The sequence below is a fragment of the Sminthopsis crassicaudata genome, chromosome 3 (genome assembly GCF_048593235.1).
Source record: "Sminthopsis crassicaudata isolate SCR6 chromosome 3, ASM4859323v1, whole genome shotgun sequence".
Classification (NCBI taxonomy): domain Eukaryota; kingdom Metazoa; phylum Chordata; class Mammalia; order Dasyuromorphia; family Dasyuridae; genus Sminthopsis; species Sminthopsis crassicaudata.
In genome coordinates, this window is record NC_133619.1 from 344,054,654 (window position 1) to 344,073,968 (window position 19,315).

The 19,315-nt window shown below is 33.4% G+C and overlaps 1 protein-coding gene across 1 annotated transcript in view; it reads left to right on the forward strand.

The window, feature by feature from the left end:
* The first annotated feature begins 1,880 nt into the window (after positions 1 to 1,880).
* Positions 1,881 to 19,315, forward strand: part of CLDN18 (claudin 18) — a 28,488-nt gene continuing 11,053 nt past the window's right edge. The window contains exons 1-2 of the mRNA XM_074301618.1: positions 1,881 to 2,383; positions 17,967 to 18,131. Coding sequence (XP_074157719.1) covers positions 2,164 to 2,383; positions 17,967 to 18,131 — 385 coding nt within the window. The 5' untranslated portion in view covers positions 1,881 to 2,163. The remainder of the gene's footprint in view (positions 2,384 to 17,966; positions 18,132 to 19,315) is intronic.

The following is a 19,315-nucleotide window of genomic DNA, read 5'->3' on the forward strand; positions in this document are numbered from 1 at the left end:
AAAGATAATATAAATATTAATCTTAAAAGAGGGGAAAGGACCCACATGGGCAAAAAGTGTTTGTGGCAGCCCTTTTTATAGTAGCAAGGATCTGGAAACAGAGTGGCTGCCCATCAATTGTAGAATAGCTGAATATAAAAAAACAACCAACAGGATAATTTCAAAGACGCCTGGAAAGACTTATATGAACTGATGCTAAATGAAATGAGCAGAACCAAGAGATCATTGTATACAGCAACCACAAGACTATGTGATGATCAACTGTGATGGACTTGGCTCTTTTCAGCAATGAGTTGATTCAAGGAACTTCCAATAGACTATGATGGAAAGAGCCATCTGCATCTAGAGAGAGAACTATGGAGACTGAATGTGGATCAAAGCATAGCATTTTCACCTTTTTATTGTTGCTGCAGTTGTTATTTGTTTTCTTGCTTATTTTTTTTCTCATTTTTTCCCTTTTGTTCTGATTTTTCTTGCATTGCATGACAGATATAGAAATGTATTTAGAAGAGTTGCACATATTTAAACTATATTGGATTTCTTGCTATCTTGGGGAGGAGGGCGGGAAGGATAAAGGGAAAAAAATTTCAACACAAAACTTTGCAAAGATGAATGTTGGAAACTATCTTTATGTGTTTGTAAAAAATAAAATAAAAATATTAAATACTATTTAAAAACAAAATTAAAAAAAGAAAGATAACAGAGAAATTGTTTAAAAAGAAACTAGCTTCATCACAATATGAGAGCAACAGTTAACTAGTGGACTATGTTCTACTGGTATCCTCACAATGTGAGAAAAAGTAAGGAAAATTCTCATCAATTGAGATGAATGTTTTGTGACAAATTTAGAGGAGGATGACATAACTTATTCAAATGAGGAAATTAAAAGAAACAGGAGTTATGTGATTTGCCCAGTCTATGAAAAATCTGAGTTAGGACATAAGCTCAAGGTTTTGAATCTATCTGCACTCTACCTCTATACAACTTACATGTTTCTTTCTATTTTTAAATCTATGATTCTGTGTTTAAGGTTGCTTATGAATGGGTTCCGATCTGCATCATGGAAAGGAATACCTACATGAGTAGGTTTGTGTCATAGATATATTTAAGGATTTGAACAGTAAATAACTACACTTCAATTCACATATTCTACTAATTACCTACAATTTAGTCAATTGCTTTCTTTTCTTGAGAGAATAAAAAGTCAAACAAGTCCAGGTCAGTAGAAGTAAATAATAATCACTTGTGCTTTCATAGTATGAAGAGTCTTTTCAGTGTGTAATATTTTGATCTCTTCCATGCCCTGGATCTTCCTATCTATCCATTTTCAAAGTCTCCCCATTTTCAAGTAGACTGTGTTATGGTTTAGTGGAAAGAATGTGATATTGAAATTCCAACAGAAGACTTTATTTTCAGTTCTAGCTGTAGTATTTGTGTGATGTTGGCCATGTCCCTGGAACTCTCCTAGCCTGAGTTTCCTCATCTATAAAATGAGGAACATGAACTAGATGACTTCTCAAGTATTTTCCAGCTATAAATTTATGAGTCTATGGATCCTATTTACCTCTCCTTCCAAGTGATGTTACCTGTCCTGGCCATCCACAAGATAGTTGTGAGAAAGCATCTGTGAAGGAATAATATAAGAATTTAAAGCATCACAAAATTGCAAGGCATATTATCACCACTGTAATTCTCTTATGCTATCACATAATGGAAAAGAAATACTTACTCATTTTTTTCATGATGTGAAAACACTTCAAACATTCTTCCTAAACAGTAAGTACAGCCAATAAGTTCTCTTGGATATGTAGGCTTAAACCAAGAAGAGTGGGGCAAGGCTTCTGAGAGAATTTAATTGCAGTAAAGGTTTCCCTTTCCTCAAATAAGCCAAGCCAGCTTAACTCAGAAGGGCAAGAGCTTACTCACTCCAGCTTTTGAATAGAAGGGAAAATAATTCCTGCCTACCAAGAGTGAGACTGGACTATCTAAGGAAAACACTTTGAGCAAATATCTGTAATAGAGGGAAAGCAACTGATTACAGAGCTGCTCCCCTCCTTGTGGCTTGGTTAAGAAGGCTCATTTTTTCCATCAGTCCACTGCATTCATAGAGGTAACTCAGCTACATTTCCTGTGGTAAGGGAAGAGAACGTGGAAAGAAAGACCATGTCAACAACCCTTTGCCAAATGATAGGGTTTTTCCTGTCTACCCTGGGATTTGCAGGGTGTATTGCTGCCACAGGGCTAGACATGTGGAGCACCCAGGACTTGTATGACAACCCAGTCACATCTGTGTTCCAGTACGAAGGGCTTTGGAGGAGCTGTGTGAAGCAAAGCTCTGGTTTAACTGAGTGCCGACCATATTACACTATTCTTGGTCTTCCAGGTAGGGACTCATTGCCCTTTTTAGATAAAATGGAGATTGTACTTGAAAGTTCTGTGTGTTATTTGTGGCATCCATTTGTCTGACTTTATTTGGCAGATATGGAAGGTACCTACAAGTCTGAGAATATGCTGTCACCTATTTATGAGTCCCTGGGCTTTACCTCTTGGGAATTTACTTTTGTAGTTTTGACAGCAGAATCCAAACCTGCAAATGAGAGCTAGTGAGAGATTTTGGTCTTGTGCTTTTGCTGACCATTAATTTTATACAGTGATACTCTAACCTCCAAATCATGAGATCAAATGAAATAATATGTGAAAAAACTTTGTGTAACTTAAAGTGCTACATAAATATTTGTTATTATTATTGTTGTATATGAACTATGATGTTGTATTTGAAGTGTAACCAGGATGTGCATTATCAAGCTAAAAGAATTGCTTGTGAAAGAATATAGACAATCTAGATGAATATATCTTTCAGGGCATGCCACTAAAGGAAAGAGAACAAGCTCAATTGTGTGTGTGTGTGTGTGTGTGTGTATGTGTGTGTGTGTGTAAAACAGAGAAAGATGGGAATAGGGACAGAGAAAAAGAAATATTTATAGAGAGAAAGAGACAAAGACTCAGTTATATCAGGAGGGGGAAATCAATTGATTTTTAATTTTCATAAAAAGAAAATTAGAAGATAAAGGAAAGAGGCATTTAATGCATCCTTTCAGTTACATTTTTTTCTCTGAAGTTTTCAGGATATGGCTAGTAACAATTTATTATTTTCATAAGAGTGCCTTGATCTATCTTTGTGAGGAATTCTGGAATGTGAACTTCAAATGCACATATATGTATATATGTATGTTTTGCACACATATACATGTATATATGTATCAATATACACATATAAAATACATTCATATACACTTACATCTACAAGAACATGCATACACATGTGAACATATATTGTTAAGGGTTTTTGGTTATTTGGATCTGTGATTTCATTGGTTTAGGGGATTCCCATGGTATAAAGTGCTACTTCTGATACAGATTAATAATTTTTGCATAACTTATGGAGTACAGAGATCAAGTAATTTGTTCATGGCCACATAGGCAACATCTATCAGAGGAAGAATTTGAATCCAACTATTTCTGACTCTAAAGCCTGTTGTTTATTAACTACATCCTATGTCTTCTCTCCTAAGTAGAAATATATGCATACACATATATGTACATAAACACATACAAAAAACCCACCTCTGCTCTTCTTTAGATTATACAAATAATCACTTCAATGATTAACATGATTTTAGACATATAGAATTGGCCAGAGATTTTGCTGCCAATTCTGAGTATTTAAGAATGCCATTTTTTGGTATTGAAGGTAGGAGAATAGAAAGGAGTCCCTTTTATTCTTAGAGCTCACTGAAAGGTTAGACTTATCCATGTCTCCTAAACCTAGCACAGGGATACATGTAGATTCCAGGAAAATGAAGTAGAGAAGGTTTATTAATCAGTGGAGTTGTTCATTGTTTCTCTGGAGAAAAGATATATTTTCCCAATTACATGTAAAAATAATTTTAACATTCATTTTTTAAAAGTTTTGAGTTCTAAATTCTCTTCCCCCTCCTCCAACATTGAGAAGGCAAGTAATTTGATATAACATATATATATATATATATATATATATATATATATATATGTCATCATGAAAAACATTTTCATATTAGTCATCTTGTGAAAGAAAACATGGACAAAAAACAAACAAAAAAAGAAATTAAAATTTCATGCTTCAATTTGCATTCAGATTTCATCAGTTCTTTTTCTAGAGGTGAATAGCCTTTTTTTATAAGTCCTTTGAAATCGTCTTAGATTTTATATTGCTGAGAATAGTTGTCATTTATATTTGATCAACAATATTGCTATTACTGTGTACAGTATTTTCTTGGTTCTGATTACTCACTTCACGTTGTATCAGTCATGTAAGTCTTTCCAGGTTTTTCTGAAAGCATCCCATTCATTATTTCTCATAGTACAATAATATTTCATCAAATCATATACCACAACTTATTCAACCATTGTTCAATTGATGGGCGTGTCTTCAATTTCTAGTTCTTTGTCACCATTAAAAGAGTTGCTATAAATATTTTTGCACATATAATTCATTTTTCTGTTTTTAAAAAAATCTCTTTGCAATACAGACCTACTAGGTGTATTGCTAGATCAAAAAACATGCACAGTTTTATAATACATTATATATATGCAAAGATATATATCTTTGGGTACAATTCCAAATTGCTCAACAAAATGGTTGGATCAGTTCACAACAATGCATTAGTGTCTCAATTTTAGCAACATTTACTATTTTCCTTGTTGGTCATATTACTCAATCTGATAAGTGTGAGGTAGTATCTCAGAATATTTTTAATTTAATTTCTCTAATCAGTAGTCATTTAGAGCATTTTTTCAAGTGACTATTGATAGCTTTGATTTCTTCATCTGAAAATTGGTTGTTCATAGCCTGTGACCATTTATCAATTGGGGAATAACTTTATTCTTATTAATTTGACTCTATTTTCTATATGTTGGAGAAATGAGGCCTTTATCAAAGAAACTTGAAGAAATTTTTTTCCTAGGTGTCTGATGTTTTTTTTTTATCATGGTTGCATTGGTTTTAATTTAATGTGATCAAAATTACACCCAGTAATTCTCTCTATTACTTCTTTGGTCATGTATTCCCATATGCATAGATCTAGCAAGCAAACTACCTGATGCTCCCATAATTATAAACACCTTTTATGTTTAAAGTACATACCTATTTTGACCTTATCTTGGTCCAAAGATGGTGGGAAATGTTGATTTAAACTTAGCTTCTGCCAAGCTGTTTTTCAGTTTTCTCAACAGTTTTTATCAAATAGTGAGTTCTTATTTCAAAAGCTTAAATCTTTGCATTTATCAAATACTAAATTACTGTGGTAATTTACTATCATGTATTGTATACCAAATTTATTCTACTGTTTCACCACTCTACTTCTAAGCCAGTATCAGATTGCTTTGATGAATACTATATTATAGCACAGTTTGAAATCTGGTATGGCTAGGCCACTTTCCTTCATATTTGTTTTTTATTTATTTCTTTGTTATTCTTGACCTTTTGTTCCAAGTGAATTTGCTATTTTTTCTAACTCTATAAAATATTTTTGGTAATTTTGACATGACAATAGAATCAAGTAAATAAATTTAGGTAGAGCTATAATTTTTATTATATTAACTCAGCCTCCTCATGAACAATTAATATTTTTCCAATTGTTTAGATATTATTTTATTTGTATAATGTATTTTATGTATTTTTAATAGAATTTCTCTTTCTGGTTCCAATTATTAGATTTTTTGATAATATATAGAAATGCTGATGATTTACATGGATTTATTTTATATCCTGCAAGTTTGCTAAAGTTGTTATTTTAACTAGTTGTTAGCTGATTTTCTGGGATTACCCCAAGTATAATATCCTATTATCTGCAAAGAATGATAGTTTTGTTTCCTCATTGCTCATTTTTATTCTTTCAATTTCTTTTTCCTTTTCCTGTTGCTGTAATTAGCATTTTTAGTACACTATTGAATGATAATGGTGATAATGGACATCTTACTTCACCCTTTAAGACTTCCAAGTAGTTTATATATTATTGTAATTAATTGTTCTTTAAATATTTGGCAGAATTTGCTTGTGAATCAATCTGGTCCTGGGGATTTTTTTTCTTAAAGAATTCATTGATGTTTTGTTCCATTTCTTCTTCTAAGATGAAGCTATTTAAATATGTTATTTCCTCTTCCATTAATCTGAGCAATTTATAAAAAACTTTGGATCTCAAAGTGTTAAATATCATGTCTTGTAGATGTGAATTTTAATGTTAAACATTTATGAGATTTAAATGTGAAAAGTAATCCAGTTAAATCATCTATGGGAAAAGAAATATAAGAAGTTTGTTATTTATTCAGATTAACATTCAAAACTTACATTTAGAAGCTCCGTTTTATAGTAGGAAATGTAGAAAGAATGTTTGTGAACATGCTTAGTAATACTTGAGCATGAGACCTGAGTGCATATCTAGGAGGATGAGATCATAAGAGAATGAAGACTTAGTGTTTTTAAGTGTAATGAAACTAAAGAATGAAGAATTAAGAGTTTAATGAAGCTGAGAACTACATAGCAAGGCTGAATCCAGGCAACAAGCTTCAGGTCCAAGAATGAAACTCAAAGGACCAAATGAACTTTATTTTGAATGGAGACAGACAATTAGCCCAAGATAGGGACAGAAAGAAGACAGGGAAAGGAAGGCAGGCAAGCATATAGGAAGGCAGGGAGAAGGAAAAGGACAGAAAGAAATGTAAGAAGAAAGGAAGGAAAAATAATTCAGTATTCATATTATCCATACCTTGATGAATTTGTGATTTCATCAGTATGACAATCTCTTCCTCTAATGAAGCTAATTACCTCTTAAGGATTTCTCCATCTTAGTGACTTGCTGTACAATTCTCCTCCATAAATCTTCCATATGTTATCTAGCCAATATCTATAGTCTTTCATGTTCTTTTTCATCCATCTTCCATTCTTACGTCATACCCACTTCCTTTTCCAGTCATCATCAAGGGTATCTCACACTCCACTTGCATTTCACATTCTAATCACTTTATACTTTTGAACATATTAACATTCACTATCTACTTTTCTATTATTAACCTTTGGGTTATTTGTAATTTTAGTTCTTCAGAGATTCAAGTATTCATACACAAAAAAATGAGAACAGATTCTATTAGCCATATTTTAGTTCTATAACATACAGCATATAACATTTAGTATATGAACTAACATTTAGTATATTTAGGGATCAGCACATTTAAATCTGATAGAAGGCATCTGAGAAAATGCAGACTAGCCAAGAAGTAGTCCACAAAAAGGGAACCCCTAAGAACAAATCTGTCATGTTGGGATAGAGGTTACTTTATAAATTTTTGTTTGTAACCTCCAAATATGTCTTTATGTCATCTCAACTACAATTATACAATAGAAAAGATACATAAGTTGTCTCCCCAATTAGATTTTGAGTTTGTTGAGGACAGATTGGGTCTGATATTTCTTGTTAGCACCACAAAAACTAACATTATATCTTATACCCAAAAGATGCTCAATTGGTGATTATGATTCAATTATTTTATCGTGTATCTGTTCTGTTATACAATACTATTCTGAATAACTTATCAAATAGTTAATATCATGATTGGTATGAGGATATCACTTCATGGGTATATGTTATCTTCACCAATTGTTCCATGGATGGGAGAAAAAGAGATTTTCTAGGCCAGGAAAAGTACATTTAAAAGAAGTTGTGAATACCATCCCCCCAACTCCTTCCCATCTTATCAAATGACATAATATGTGTAAAGCACTTGCTATAGTACCTGGCACATAGTAGATAGTTTTAAAAATACTTATTCTCATCTTTCCCCTTTCACACAAAGAAAAGTTCTTTAAATCAGAAAATTTAAAAACCATATAGCCAATCAGTGAAACTAACCCCCTTCAAAAGAGGCAATCATAATATAAAATGGTGTGCCAAAATCTGACAATTCAATTTACAGACATTTATTAAATGCCTATTAAGCAGCCAGATGCTATGGGAGGTTTCCAAATACAAAGACAAAGAAAAGAATTCTCAAGTAGCTTACCATTTAATGGGAAAAACAGAATTTAGTACAAACTTACAAATAAGTAAATACTAAGGGATTTAGGGAAAGAAAGAATGTTAACAGCTGGGGGAAGTCATGGGTGACTCTGTAGTAAAGGTAGAAGCTGGAATGAGAAGGGACTTCTCAAAGGCAGAGTAAGCGAAATACAGGATTACATAAATGCACAAAATTAGGAAATGTAATGTCAAGGTCAGACATCCTGCTTGGCTGGAAAATAGAGCTCTTAAAAGTGAATAATATAAAAGAAGGCTGAAAAGGTTTGCTGAAGTCATATGCTAGAAGGTCTTCAAAGGCAAACTGAACAGCCTGGATAAAAGAAGCAATAGGGAACTACTAACATTTTTAGTCAGGATAGTGATATATCAGAACTTTCATGAGAAAATTATCGTAGGAAGGATCTGATGGAAAGGAGGGCAATGTTTAAGACTTAATGGTCAATGGTATAAAAAAAGCAATAATTGAAAATTATCTTGGTAACTGTGTAAAGGTTGGATTAGAAAAGTAAGAGATGGAAAAAGGGAGCCAGTGACAATTTCAATAATATAAGGAAAAAGTGAGGAGGGCCTGAATTAGTATAAAGAAGAAGATGGATTAAAAAAAAAAAAAAAGTTGGGGGAAGTAGAAAAATCCATCAAATGAGAAGGAGAAGGAGCAGCCAAACAGACACAAAGAAAAAGAAAAAAAATGACTACCATAGAAGCAAAGGGAAGAAAATGTATCCAGGAGTGTGTGGCTTCATCTAATTTGTTTCCCATAGATAGATCTATTAGCCACCTTGTTAAGAAAAGACATTTAGATACAGTAGACTGATAATATTGGATGGCAGTTTGAGTTTGAGATACCAGGTTACAAATAGCTGAGAAGTGAGTGAGAAGTAGCAAAATTCAGGCAATGAATATAGATAATTTTCTTAAGGAACTGTTATTGAGGACAACTAAGAGAGCATGTGCAGCTAGGTGGTGCAGCAGAGACAGTATGGAGTCTATAGTCAAGGAGAACTGAGTTCAAATTCAATCCCGACACTTACATTCTATGTGACCTAGACAAATTAATCAATACTGTTTCGGTTTTTCCTATCATCAATTAGAGAAGGAAATACAAATCACTCCAGTACTTTTGCCAAGAAAACCTCAAATGGGATCACAAAGAATGTGATGAAATGAATGAATTAACAAATAAGAAGAGAGCATGAATCAAAGTTACCTAACAAATATACAAGTAAAGATCTCTAAAGACTTGACTATTCAGGAAGCAGATCTACAAAAGGAAATATAAATACTATTTAGAGAGGCTAGATTCTTTCTAAGAGTGAAAAACAAAAGATAAAATCATATGTTTCAATGTTAATTATGGGGTCACTGAGGACTCTAATAATTTAGTGACACGTCTTTTTGCTGTTCCTTACACAAGATATTCCATCTCTTCATTCTGTAGATTTTCACTGGTTATGAATTCTCTCCTTCCTCATCTCTGTATCCTGTCTTCCCTCATTTCCTTCAAGTTTCAACTGATTTTGGAATAAGTATTTCCCCTCCTGCCTTAATGACTCTGCCCTGAGATTATTTCTAATTTTTCTTGTATCTATGTTGTTTTACATAATTATTTCCATTTTTTCTCTCCCATTAGATTATTGGTTCCTTAACTCTTTTTGCTTTTTTTTTTTCATCTCCAACCCATAGCATAGTGCCTGGAACATAGTAGGCATTTAATAAATTATAGTTATTCATTCTCAAAGAAGAGAATGACATCAGGGAGGTGATGCAGTGACATGCAAGTTACTTGTGTTCAGGCAGACAAAAAAAAAAAAAAAAGAAAAAGAAACTGTGCAACGAGGCAGTGTCATATATTGAATCATAACCAGTACTGGTTGGGCAATGCTTTACCATTATTAGCAAAAATGTACATTTCTTCCCAATTGAATTTCTCTGGGGACATTAGCTGACACAGTGGATGGAACACTGGGACCAAAGTCAGGAAAACTCATTTTCCTGAGTTCAAATTTGTTCTCAGACACTAGCTGTATGACCCTGGACAAGTCACTTAACCCTATTTGCCTTGGTTTCCTTGATGTTAAATTATCTAAAGAAGGACAGAATCTAACATAGAGTGTTTTCTAGTGTTTGATTAAGGAAATAAATGTCATGCTATTGAAGAAGGGACCCCAAAACTCTAAAAATCCTTGAAGGAGAAAATATCCTTCAATTCTATCTCAGTGAGGCACCCTGCACGAGGGAAAGCAAACAAGACAATTTCATTCTGTTATCTAGGTGGGATCAGTTCAGTCTAGAAACTCATTGAATTCTATTCAAATTCCAGACCAAGCTGAAACCCAGCCCCCTACGAGCCCCCTTTAGCTGGTAGCTAAAGCTCCTATTATAAAAGAGCCAATCTAAAATCCTATCTTGACAGAGGTTCCAAACATGCCATGCTATGTCATTCTATGCCAAGGAGCCTGTGCCCACTGGATAATATTCTTTTCCAGTGTTTATCCTCTCTTTATCCTCACCTATTTCACTAACTAGACTTTATGCCTCCCTGTCAGGATTTCTAACCTTATTTCCCAATCCCTATAATTAAACCTCTTATCAATCTAGATTTTGGGGTCTGTAAATTCCTGTATAAAGAATCTCTGCGCTGCCAGAAGGGAGTTCCCCAAAACTCAGCTAAACCTCTCCATTTGGTTCCCTAAACCCTGAACCTGCTACTAGACCTTATCATTTAACTCCCTGACCTCCAGAAACCCTAATCTCATTTTAGTTCTCTAAATCTAGACCTTATCATTTGGTTCCCTACTAAAGGGAACCCCAAAACCTAAACCTCATCACTATCTGGATTCAAACTATGTATGACATTCTACTAGAAAGTACCCTTGTCTGGTCCTTCAATTAAATTCACGTTGGCTACAAGAATATCTGGTACTATCTCTGTGATTTATGAGAAGAATGCTGGAATGAGAATGGAAAGAATTAAGTTGAAATCCTGGTCCCTGTACATATACTTTTCTATCTCTGTAACTCATTTTCTTCCTCTATAAAATGGAGACCAGTTCTAGATGACTATAAGGTTCTCTTCATGCTCAAAATGCTATGATTTTTAGAGAATTCAGGAGAAGTCAGAATCACTGAGTCAGGCTTTAGGCTTTGGGTGACTGGAGAGAATCTAGAACTGAAGACTGGACTTGGGGAAAAATAAGGATCAAATGTAGTGGCCAACTGACAACCTGGCTGTGATAACCAAGAAAAAGTCTAAATAATGAAGGGAGTCAAGTCAAGTCAAGATGCTTTAATGCAGAATTGATTGAGTTGTAAATTGGTCCACCCATTCTGGAAAACAATTTGGTATTCTGCCCCCAAATGTTACCAAACTCTACATACCTTCGACCTAATGCCATCACTACTAGGTCTATATTCCTCAAAAGCATCATAGAAAGAGGGAAAGGACTCCAATGCACAAAAATATTTATAGTAGTTCTTATTGAGGGAAGAAAGAACTGAAATCTAAGGAAGATACACATCAATTAGGGAATGACTAAACAAATTATTCTGTGCAGGTGTAATGGAAAAACCCTTGTGCTATAAGAAATGACAAAAGGAATGTTTTCAGAAAAATCTGGGCAGACATGAAATAATGCAGAGTAAAGTGAGCTAGGAAAATATTTTTTATAATAAATTCTTGTATTATTTTTTACAAATTGTAAAATTTACAACAATTTTTGCAAAGACAAAAACTTTGAAAGATTTAAGAATTGAAATTCTTATCAATACAATGACCAATTACAGTTTCAGAGGACCAATGATAAAGCATGTTACTCAGCTCTGAGAGAGAGTTAGTAGACTAGGGATAAGATATATGTTTTTGGATATGACCAATCCAGGGAGTTGTTATTCTTATCTAACTGTTACTATTTAACTATTAATACTAACATTATAATAGTAATAAATGTTAACTATTTTAAGAGAATTTTGTTTTTATTTTTTATGAATGAAAAGAAAATGGTAAAGAAGGGAAAAATTTTGCTCATTGAAAAAATAAATTTAAAAATAAAGATGTGATATTTCATCAGATAATCACTGAAAAACACAGCATATATATTTACACATGAAGTACTGGGGAAATGATTTTTAATGAGTTTTTTGTATTTATACCCCAATTGCTCTTCCATAAGTACTCAATAGGAAATGATAATGAGTACTAAGATGGTCAAATGAATAAATATCACAAATGAGAATAAAGACTCCCAAATATAACCTATGACATGTATAATTGAGGGTTAAAAAAAAAGCAAACTGTTGATAATGTATTTTCAGACATTATGAAAATATGCATACATCTGCAAATCCCACACTATTAAAACTTCCTGATGTTATAAGTAAAAAAAAAAAAAAAAATTAGTTACCCAGAAATTTCACTCTAGAATAAAATCCAGCATATATCTAAATATCCAGGTTCTAAATTCATCATATTTTCCATTCCTTTTTTTTTTTTTTGGTCTCTTATACTTTATTGTCCATTTCATTGGTGTTTAGTTCCAAACCATCAAATCCAGAATCTGAAGTCCAACCGGACAACCAACTGTTCGTTTTCATCTAGATGTTTTGTCATTATGTAAATATTTTTACATGATTTAGGGAATTTTTCCTCAACCTATCTGTCAAATTTACAGAAAGGGAAAGAACATATATAAGTATAATAAACATTTTTTTTCCCAAACCAAAGTTGAACACATGGTCTGACAAAGTATGTTCCTTTTGCAAAGTCTCATTAAAAGTACTTTCTTTTGCTTTAACTTAGGTAGCTGAAGAGGAGGTAGAAGAAATAGGAAAATGCAGGTGATGTAAAAACAAAATATACCCATAAAGATCAATTTGGAAAAAAAAAAAAAGAAGAAGAAGAAGAAGAAATAGGAGGGTTGCCATAATCAAAGTCAATACTAGTGTGGTGCAGAGGACCTGGATTCAAATCTCATCTGACACTATTCAAAGTGACTTGGACAAAGTCATTTCACCTCCCTCAGCATCAATTTTCTCATCTGTAAAATGAAAAGTTTATGCTAAATAGTCTCTGCAGTCCTTTTTGGCTCTAGATCTATGATCCTGAGAATAACTATACAAAATTAATATGAAAGTTCTATGGAAAATGGATAACCATCTATCAATAGAATTGGTTTCCTTTGTAACCATATATATTTTGTTTTGTGTATTAAAAACATCATTTTGAAAAAGGGTCCATAAACTTCCCAGTTTGCTAGAGGACCATTCTAATCTCTTATCTGAGGCTATCTCAACCAGTTCTTCAATTTTAGCTCTGTTCATCCTGGATTCTTTATCTGCCATGTCTCATATGGAAAAAAGCTAGGGAAAAAATTTCCAGGAAAAAATACAATTGTGCTAGGACTTGAAGGAAGTCAGAGAATTTAGAGGGTAGATTTGAGGACAAAGAAAGATACTGGTATGAAGGACAGATGGCAAAAATGCTTGGAGTTGGGAAATGTGGTATCTTTTTTGTGTTATAGCAAGGGGAAGGTAGGTAGCACAGTGGGTAAATTGTCAGATTTGGAGTTAGGAAGAGTTTTTTCTGAGTTCAAAATTTAACCTCAATTTTTTCTTTTTAAAATGAGAGTGAAAAAAATGATGGATTTGAACACTAACTCTGCTCTTTGCAATGCATGTGACATAGGTTATGTTACAACTGTTCAATAGCCACCTCTCTGTGCCAATCTCTAAGCCATTTACAAGGTCCATCTTTCATTACTTCCTATGCACGTTTTAAGATTCTCTCCTAATTCAAACCTGAAATACAGACCTATATTCTTTTTCAGAGCTTCACAAAACATATTTAATGTTAATAATAATTATTCTTTTGTCCTAAAATGTTCCATTGTCTTCCATTCAAACATTTTAAATATTTAGGATTCTCCCTCCTTTTTATTTGCATGTAAGTACAGTCAACTTCCATTTCCTGGTCTACAATTCTTCCTCCTTTAGGGAATCAGGTATTTTACAATAAGGAGGGAACACCCTGTTCCCATTTTTGTATTTGCTTCTTTCTGCTTTGAATCCTGCCCACCCTTCAGGTCTGATAACAGTTTTTATTCACCCAAGAAGAATGCTGTAATCACACCTTTGCAAAACTGAATAAACATAAATAGTCAGTTGATTTACCTGGTATCAACTGATAAGCACACCCCTCTTGATCAGAATAACAAATAAGAGCAGAAGTGGCTATTTTTAAAAAGAGTGAAATGAAACTATGAAAACCTCCAAGTATGAGGCTGTTCTTTTCCGGTTATGTATCGAAAGTGATTAAAATCAATTAATTATATTGTAACCCCAGGGTCAAAACTAGAGATATCTATTCTTCTGTAACAGCATGGATTTTTCTCCTCCTTTCCAAACTACTCTACTGCCAGAATCTCACTGCCTACCTAAAAACAAAGGAATTGCCTTGCTAGGTCAAATCTAATATTTCCTTCTACCTCAATGCATTTAATCCCAATAAGGTAATTTGGTAGGGCAGACTCAGGCAATGCAATCAATAAAGATCAGGGGGGAAAAGTTAGGAATTAAGATTGACAAGTATTCAGAAACTATACAGAAATTGAAAATGTGGCAGAGATACAAAACCAAATCAACAGTTCAGTCATCAATGATAATTAACATGTGCTTAGAAAGGGCACCTACTTTTCCTATCTTACTACACCTCATATCTCTCCCCTATCTATGACACTTAGACTCCTTCTTGTTGTTCAGTTGTTGTTCAACTTCCCATGACTCTGTTTAGGTTTGTTTTGTTGTGTATTTTTTAACAAAGATACTGGAGTGGTTTGCCATTTCCTTCCCTAAGTCATTTTATAGATGAAGAACTGAGGAAAACAGAGTTATGTGTCCAGGGTCACACGTGTCTGAAGCCAAATTTGAATTCAGGAAGATAAGTCTTCTTGACTTCACACACCTTACAGTTTACCCACTGTGCCACCTACCTGAACTTTCCTATTCCTCAAAAAAAAAAAAAAAAAAAAAAAAAAAACACTCCATATCCCAACTCCAGACATGTTGACTGGCTGTCCCCCATACCTAGAATCTTTTTTTCTCTTCATCTCTACTTCCTGAACTCTGGCTTCAAGTCCTAGCACAATTCTATTTTTTTTTTTTCCCGAAAACTTTTTTCCAATCCTCCTTAATTCTTGTCTTCCTTCTGTTGCTTAACATCAATTGATCATGTCTACATCTGGTTTTACATGTAGTTCTTTATTTGTTGTCACCCCCATTAGACTGTCACCTCCTTCAGAATAGGGGCTGTCTTTTTGCTTTTCTTTGTATTCTGAGATTCTAACACTGTGCCTGATATATTGTAGGAGCTTTATAAATATGGATTTGAGTCTCATATCTAACATTTACTAGCTATAGGACTGTGGGAAAACCACTTTACTCTTTTGGCTTCAATTTCTCCTCTTTAAAATGAGGGTGAAAAGAATGATGGATTTGAATACCAGCTCCACTCTTTGCAACCCATGTGACATTGCTCATGATACAACCTCTCTATACCATACTTCCATCATCTATAAGAGATGATGATGCTCTTCTAAGTCATGAGTCTATTATTCTTTGAACTAGATGATCTCTTACAATTCTAAATCCTATGATCCTCTGACTTATATAGTGCCATCTAGTTCTAAATCTATGATCCTGCAATTGTATTCTGATGCTTTCTTGGTAGAAATGTGGAGTATTATAGATAAATAGTGTGCCATATATTGTGACTACTATGCCATAAGATCATAGATGAATTGATTGGTTTTATTTAATTGTTTTTCTTTGTTACAAAGGAGCAATAATTTGGGAATGAGAAATAACAATAATATAAAACCAAAAAGCATTAACATGGTTTTTCAAGGGAAGAAAAAAGCATCAAAGTCCAAGCTATAGGTCTTAAAATCTTCTTTTATTCTTTTGTTGGCTTCTTATTAGTGTTACTTTCTTTTCTGCAGCTCACATCACTGCATCCTAACACACACAATCATTTTGTGTGCTCCAACAGAACTCTTCTTAGTCTGTAGGAAAAATTGGTCAGCACCTTGATCTGCCATCTATAATTATGTTATTTGGTGGGGCTTAGGGTAAATGAAAGTAAAGAGAAAAATCTCATGAAAAATAATTTTTTCAGGATGCTAACTTTTCTATTTGAAGTCATGAGAAAGAAGATTAAGGTAAGGAACCATTTGGCTTCATTTAGAAGCCAAGCCCTAAAGAAATCAACTCAATTTTCCCTGAGACTCAAAGATAATAGACTCTTCTACTTGGTTTTTAAAGGTATTCTGGCTTTAATCTTATTTTGGGGGTTTCAATCTCTCTTTCTAGCCTGATTTCATAATACAATCCTCTCCTGCTTCTCCTCTCACCTCTGTCTTTTGGTCAGAATGGTTGATTCATTTATCCCCATACATGATAACCTGTCTCCCATTTCAGTGTCTTTCACAAACTCTCTTCAATGCTTAAAATGTTCTCCATCCTTGCCTCCACTTTTAGGAATCACTAACTCCCTTCAAAGCCTAAATTCCAATTCCCATGGCCATTGTTGACATTCTCTACTTTTCTCAATTATAGTACCATCCCAACTTCCTCAAAATTATTTTGTTATTTTCTACTTATGTATCTGAATATATATATATATATATATATTGAGGGAGGGCTTTGCAGGGTCCCCTACCTCACTTTCCCCTTCTGAGGCATTTGAGTTCAGTAGCCAGAGATAGATGGGACAACTGAAAATGGTCCTGCAAGCAATGAGAGACTTTGGCTTTTTAAGCTAAGCTTTTCAATAGGTCAGTGTGACCGAGGCTACCCCATTTAGTGACTAAGGCTAGGTACCACTGAGATAAAGGATTTCCTTTTTCACCTAGTCCAAAAAAAAAAAAAATCTAAATAAACAAATTAGTGAATCTGAGAAGGGAAGACCCAATAGGTCACAGACCAAGCTCCATTTGGTTATTGTTTGGGTCCTGATTGACTTAGATTAAATGTAAATAGTAGTCATTTCTGCTTTGACCAGTAGATTGTGAACTTCTTAATGACAGGGACAGTTTCATATTTGCCTTGACATCCCAAGGGCTTAGCATAGACAAACATATTAGGCCCAAAACATGCTTGTTGAATTAGTTTGTATTTTGTACACTGCTGGGATATTTTCTACTTATAGTTCTAGTTCTTTAATTCTGTGATGAACTAAAAAGTTGTTCAACATTTCACTACCTTAGGCTAATTTCCTCTTGATTAGTGTGAATTAGTATAATTTTATATTGCCTTCCACTTAAGTTGAATTATGTCCAAGGAAAGTTTGCCATTTAAAGAAGTTCTTTGGGTAAATTTTTTTGTTTGATGAATAATTGGTATATAATGTCTTTGTGAGCTCAAATTTTCATTTTTTTTCCTTGTCATTGTCACCATTATTGTCATGTAAAGATTTTTCCTAAAGTAAGGTAACACTTGGAATAGACATTTGGTCTGTGTGGGTATTTGGAAGGTATTTGGAAATTGATCATATGATCATAGATCACAGATTTAGAGCTGGAAAAAAATATTTGAGATGATTTAATTCAACTCTGGCTCCATCAAATATTAGTTGTATGACCATTAGCAAGTCTTTCACCTCGCTAAGCCTCAATTTCCTTACTTGTAAAATGGGAATAATGATATTTGTTTTGTATTCCTTATATGGTTGTTTGAAAAACACTTTGTAAATTTTAAAGCATAAGATATATATGTTACAGTTATGTGATTAAAAAAATTCTGATCAATAATTAAAATCGGATTACTTTTGTTTTTTGTTTTTATTTATTTATTTATTTATTTTAGCTATGTTGCAAGCTGTGAGAGCTCTAATGATTGTAGGCATTGTCCTGGGTGCCATTGGTCTCCTAGTGTCCATCTTTGCCCTGAAATGTATTCGGATTGGCAACATGGATGACTCTGCCAAGGCCAATATGACTCTAACCTCTGGAATCATGTTCATTGTGTCAGGTAAGTTCCAATTCGATCCAAATAGCTTTGCCTAAGTGAAAAGCTCTTCTTCAATTCTAAGAAAAGACAAAAATGTATTCCCTCCAGGAGCTCACATTCTGACCTTAAGCTATTACAAATATCATTATATCCTTCCATGATAAAGGCAAAAATAAAATAAATTCGGGAGTATAAGAAAATGACCATAAGTCATTGTAAGAAAGAAATATTCTTATACTATTCAACTGGGCAGTGGTCAATCTTTAGAAAGAGTGAGCTCAGTGAATCTAGAGATTAGAACACTATGATTCAAATTCAGGGCCTGTGATTACAAAGCCAATTCAAATAAAAACTGCAAAACTAGAGAGAGAAGTCTTGAGTGATGCCAAAAGAGGATAGGAAATTGGACTGGATGAACTCTATGATGTTTCTTAATTTTAAGCTTCTATGGTTGTTTAATATAGATTGAAGTCAAATCATGAGAGCTGGACATAAAATGAAATCATAATCAATCAACTTTCACCAAATTAGGATTCATGATCATTTTGATAGTTCATAAGATTATAAAAATATTTATTATTATTATTGTTATATTAGAATTATTAGAAAGATCATTAAGTCCTGCTCCTTATTTTACAGATAAGGAAACTGAGATAAGGATAAAGACATTAACTTATTTACCCAGAGTCACAGAGCTAATGTCTGAAACAAAATGTGAACCCATTTAACCAATTAAAGTTCTAACATTATGCCACTATATCAAAACATACTCTCTCTCAATGTTAAGTTTGCTCCTTCAAATTCTCTCCCATTAGCCATTCCCTTTTGAAATAACCTCTCCTCACCTAAATCTTCACAGATATTTCAACCCAAAGAACCTCAAAATACCTTAAGCTATTTAGTTTCTGAATTGAATTTTTTTTTCTGTACACCATCTCTGAAACAGTGTTGGCTAAGCAAATTAGTAATATAAATATTTCAGGGAGAATATTCTACTTTCTAAAACAAACTTTTTTCAAATCACCTACACATAGTATACTAATTATAAATTGTTCTGATTTACTTATTAAAGTAGGTCTAGCTAAATCTTTAGGTTATCTTGTTGGAAAGTAATTCAAATGACTATATACAATTGAATTTTTGAAAATATTTCAAAGGTCTAAAATTCATGCATTTCACTAATTCTTTTTCTCTGAAATGGTCTA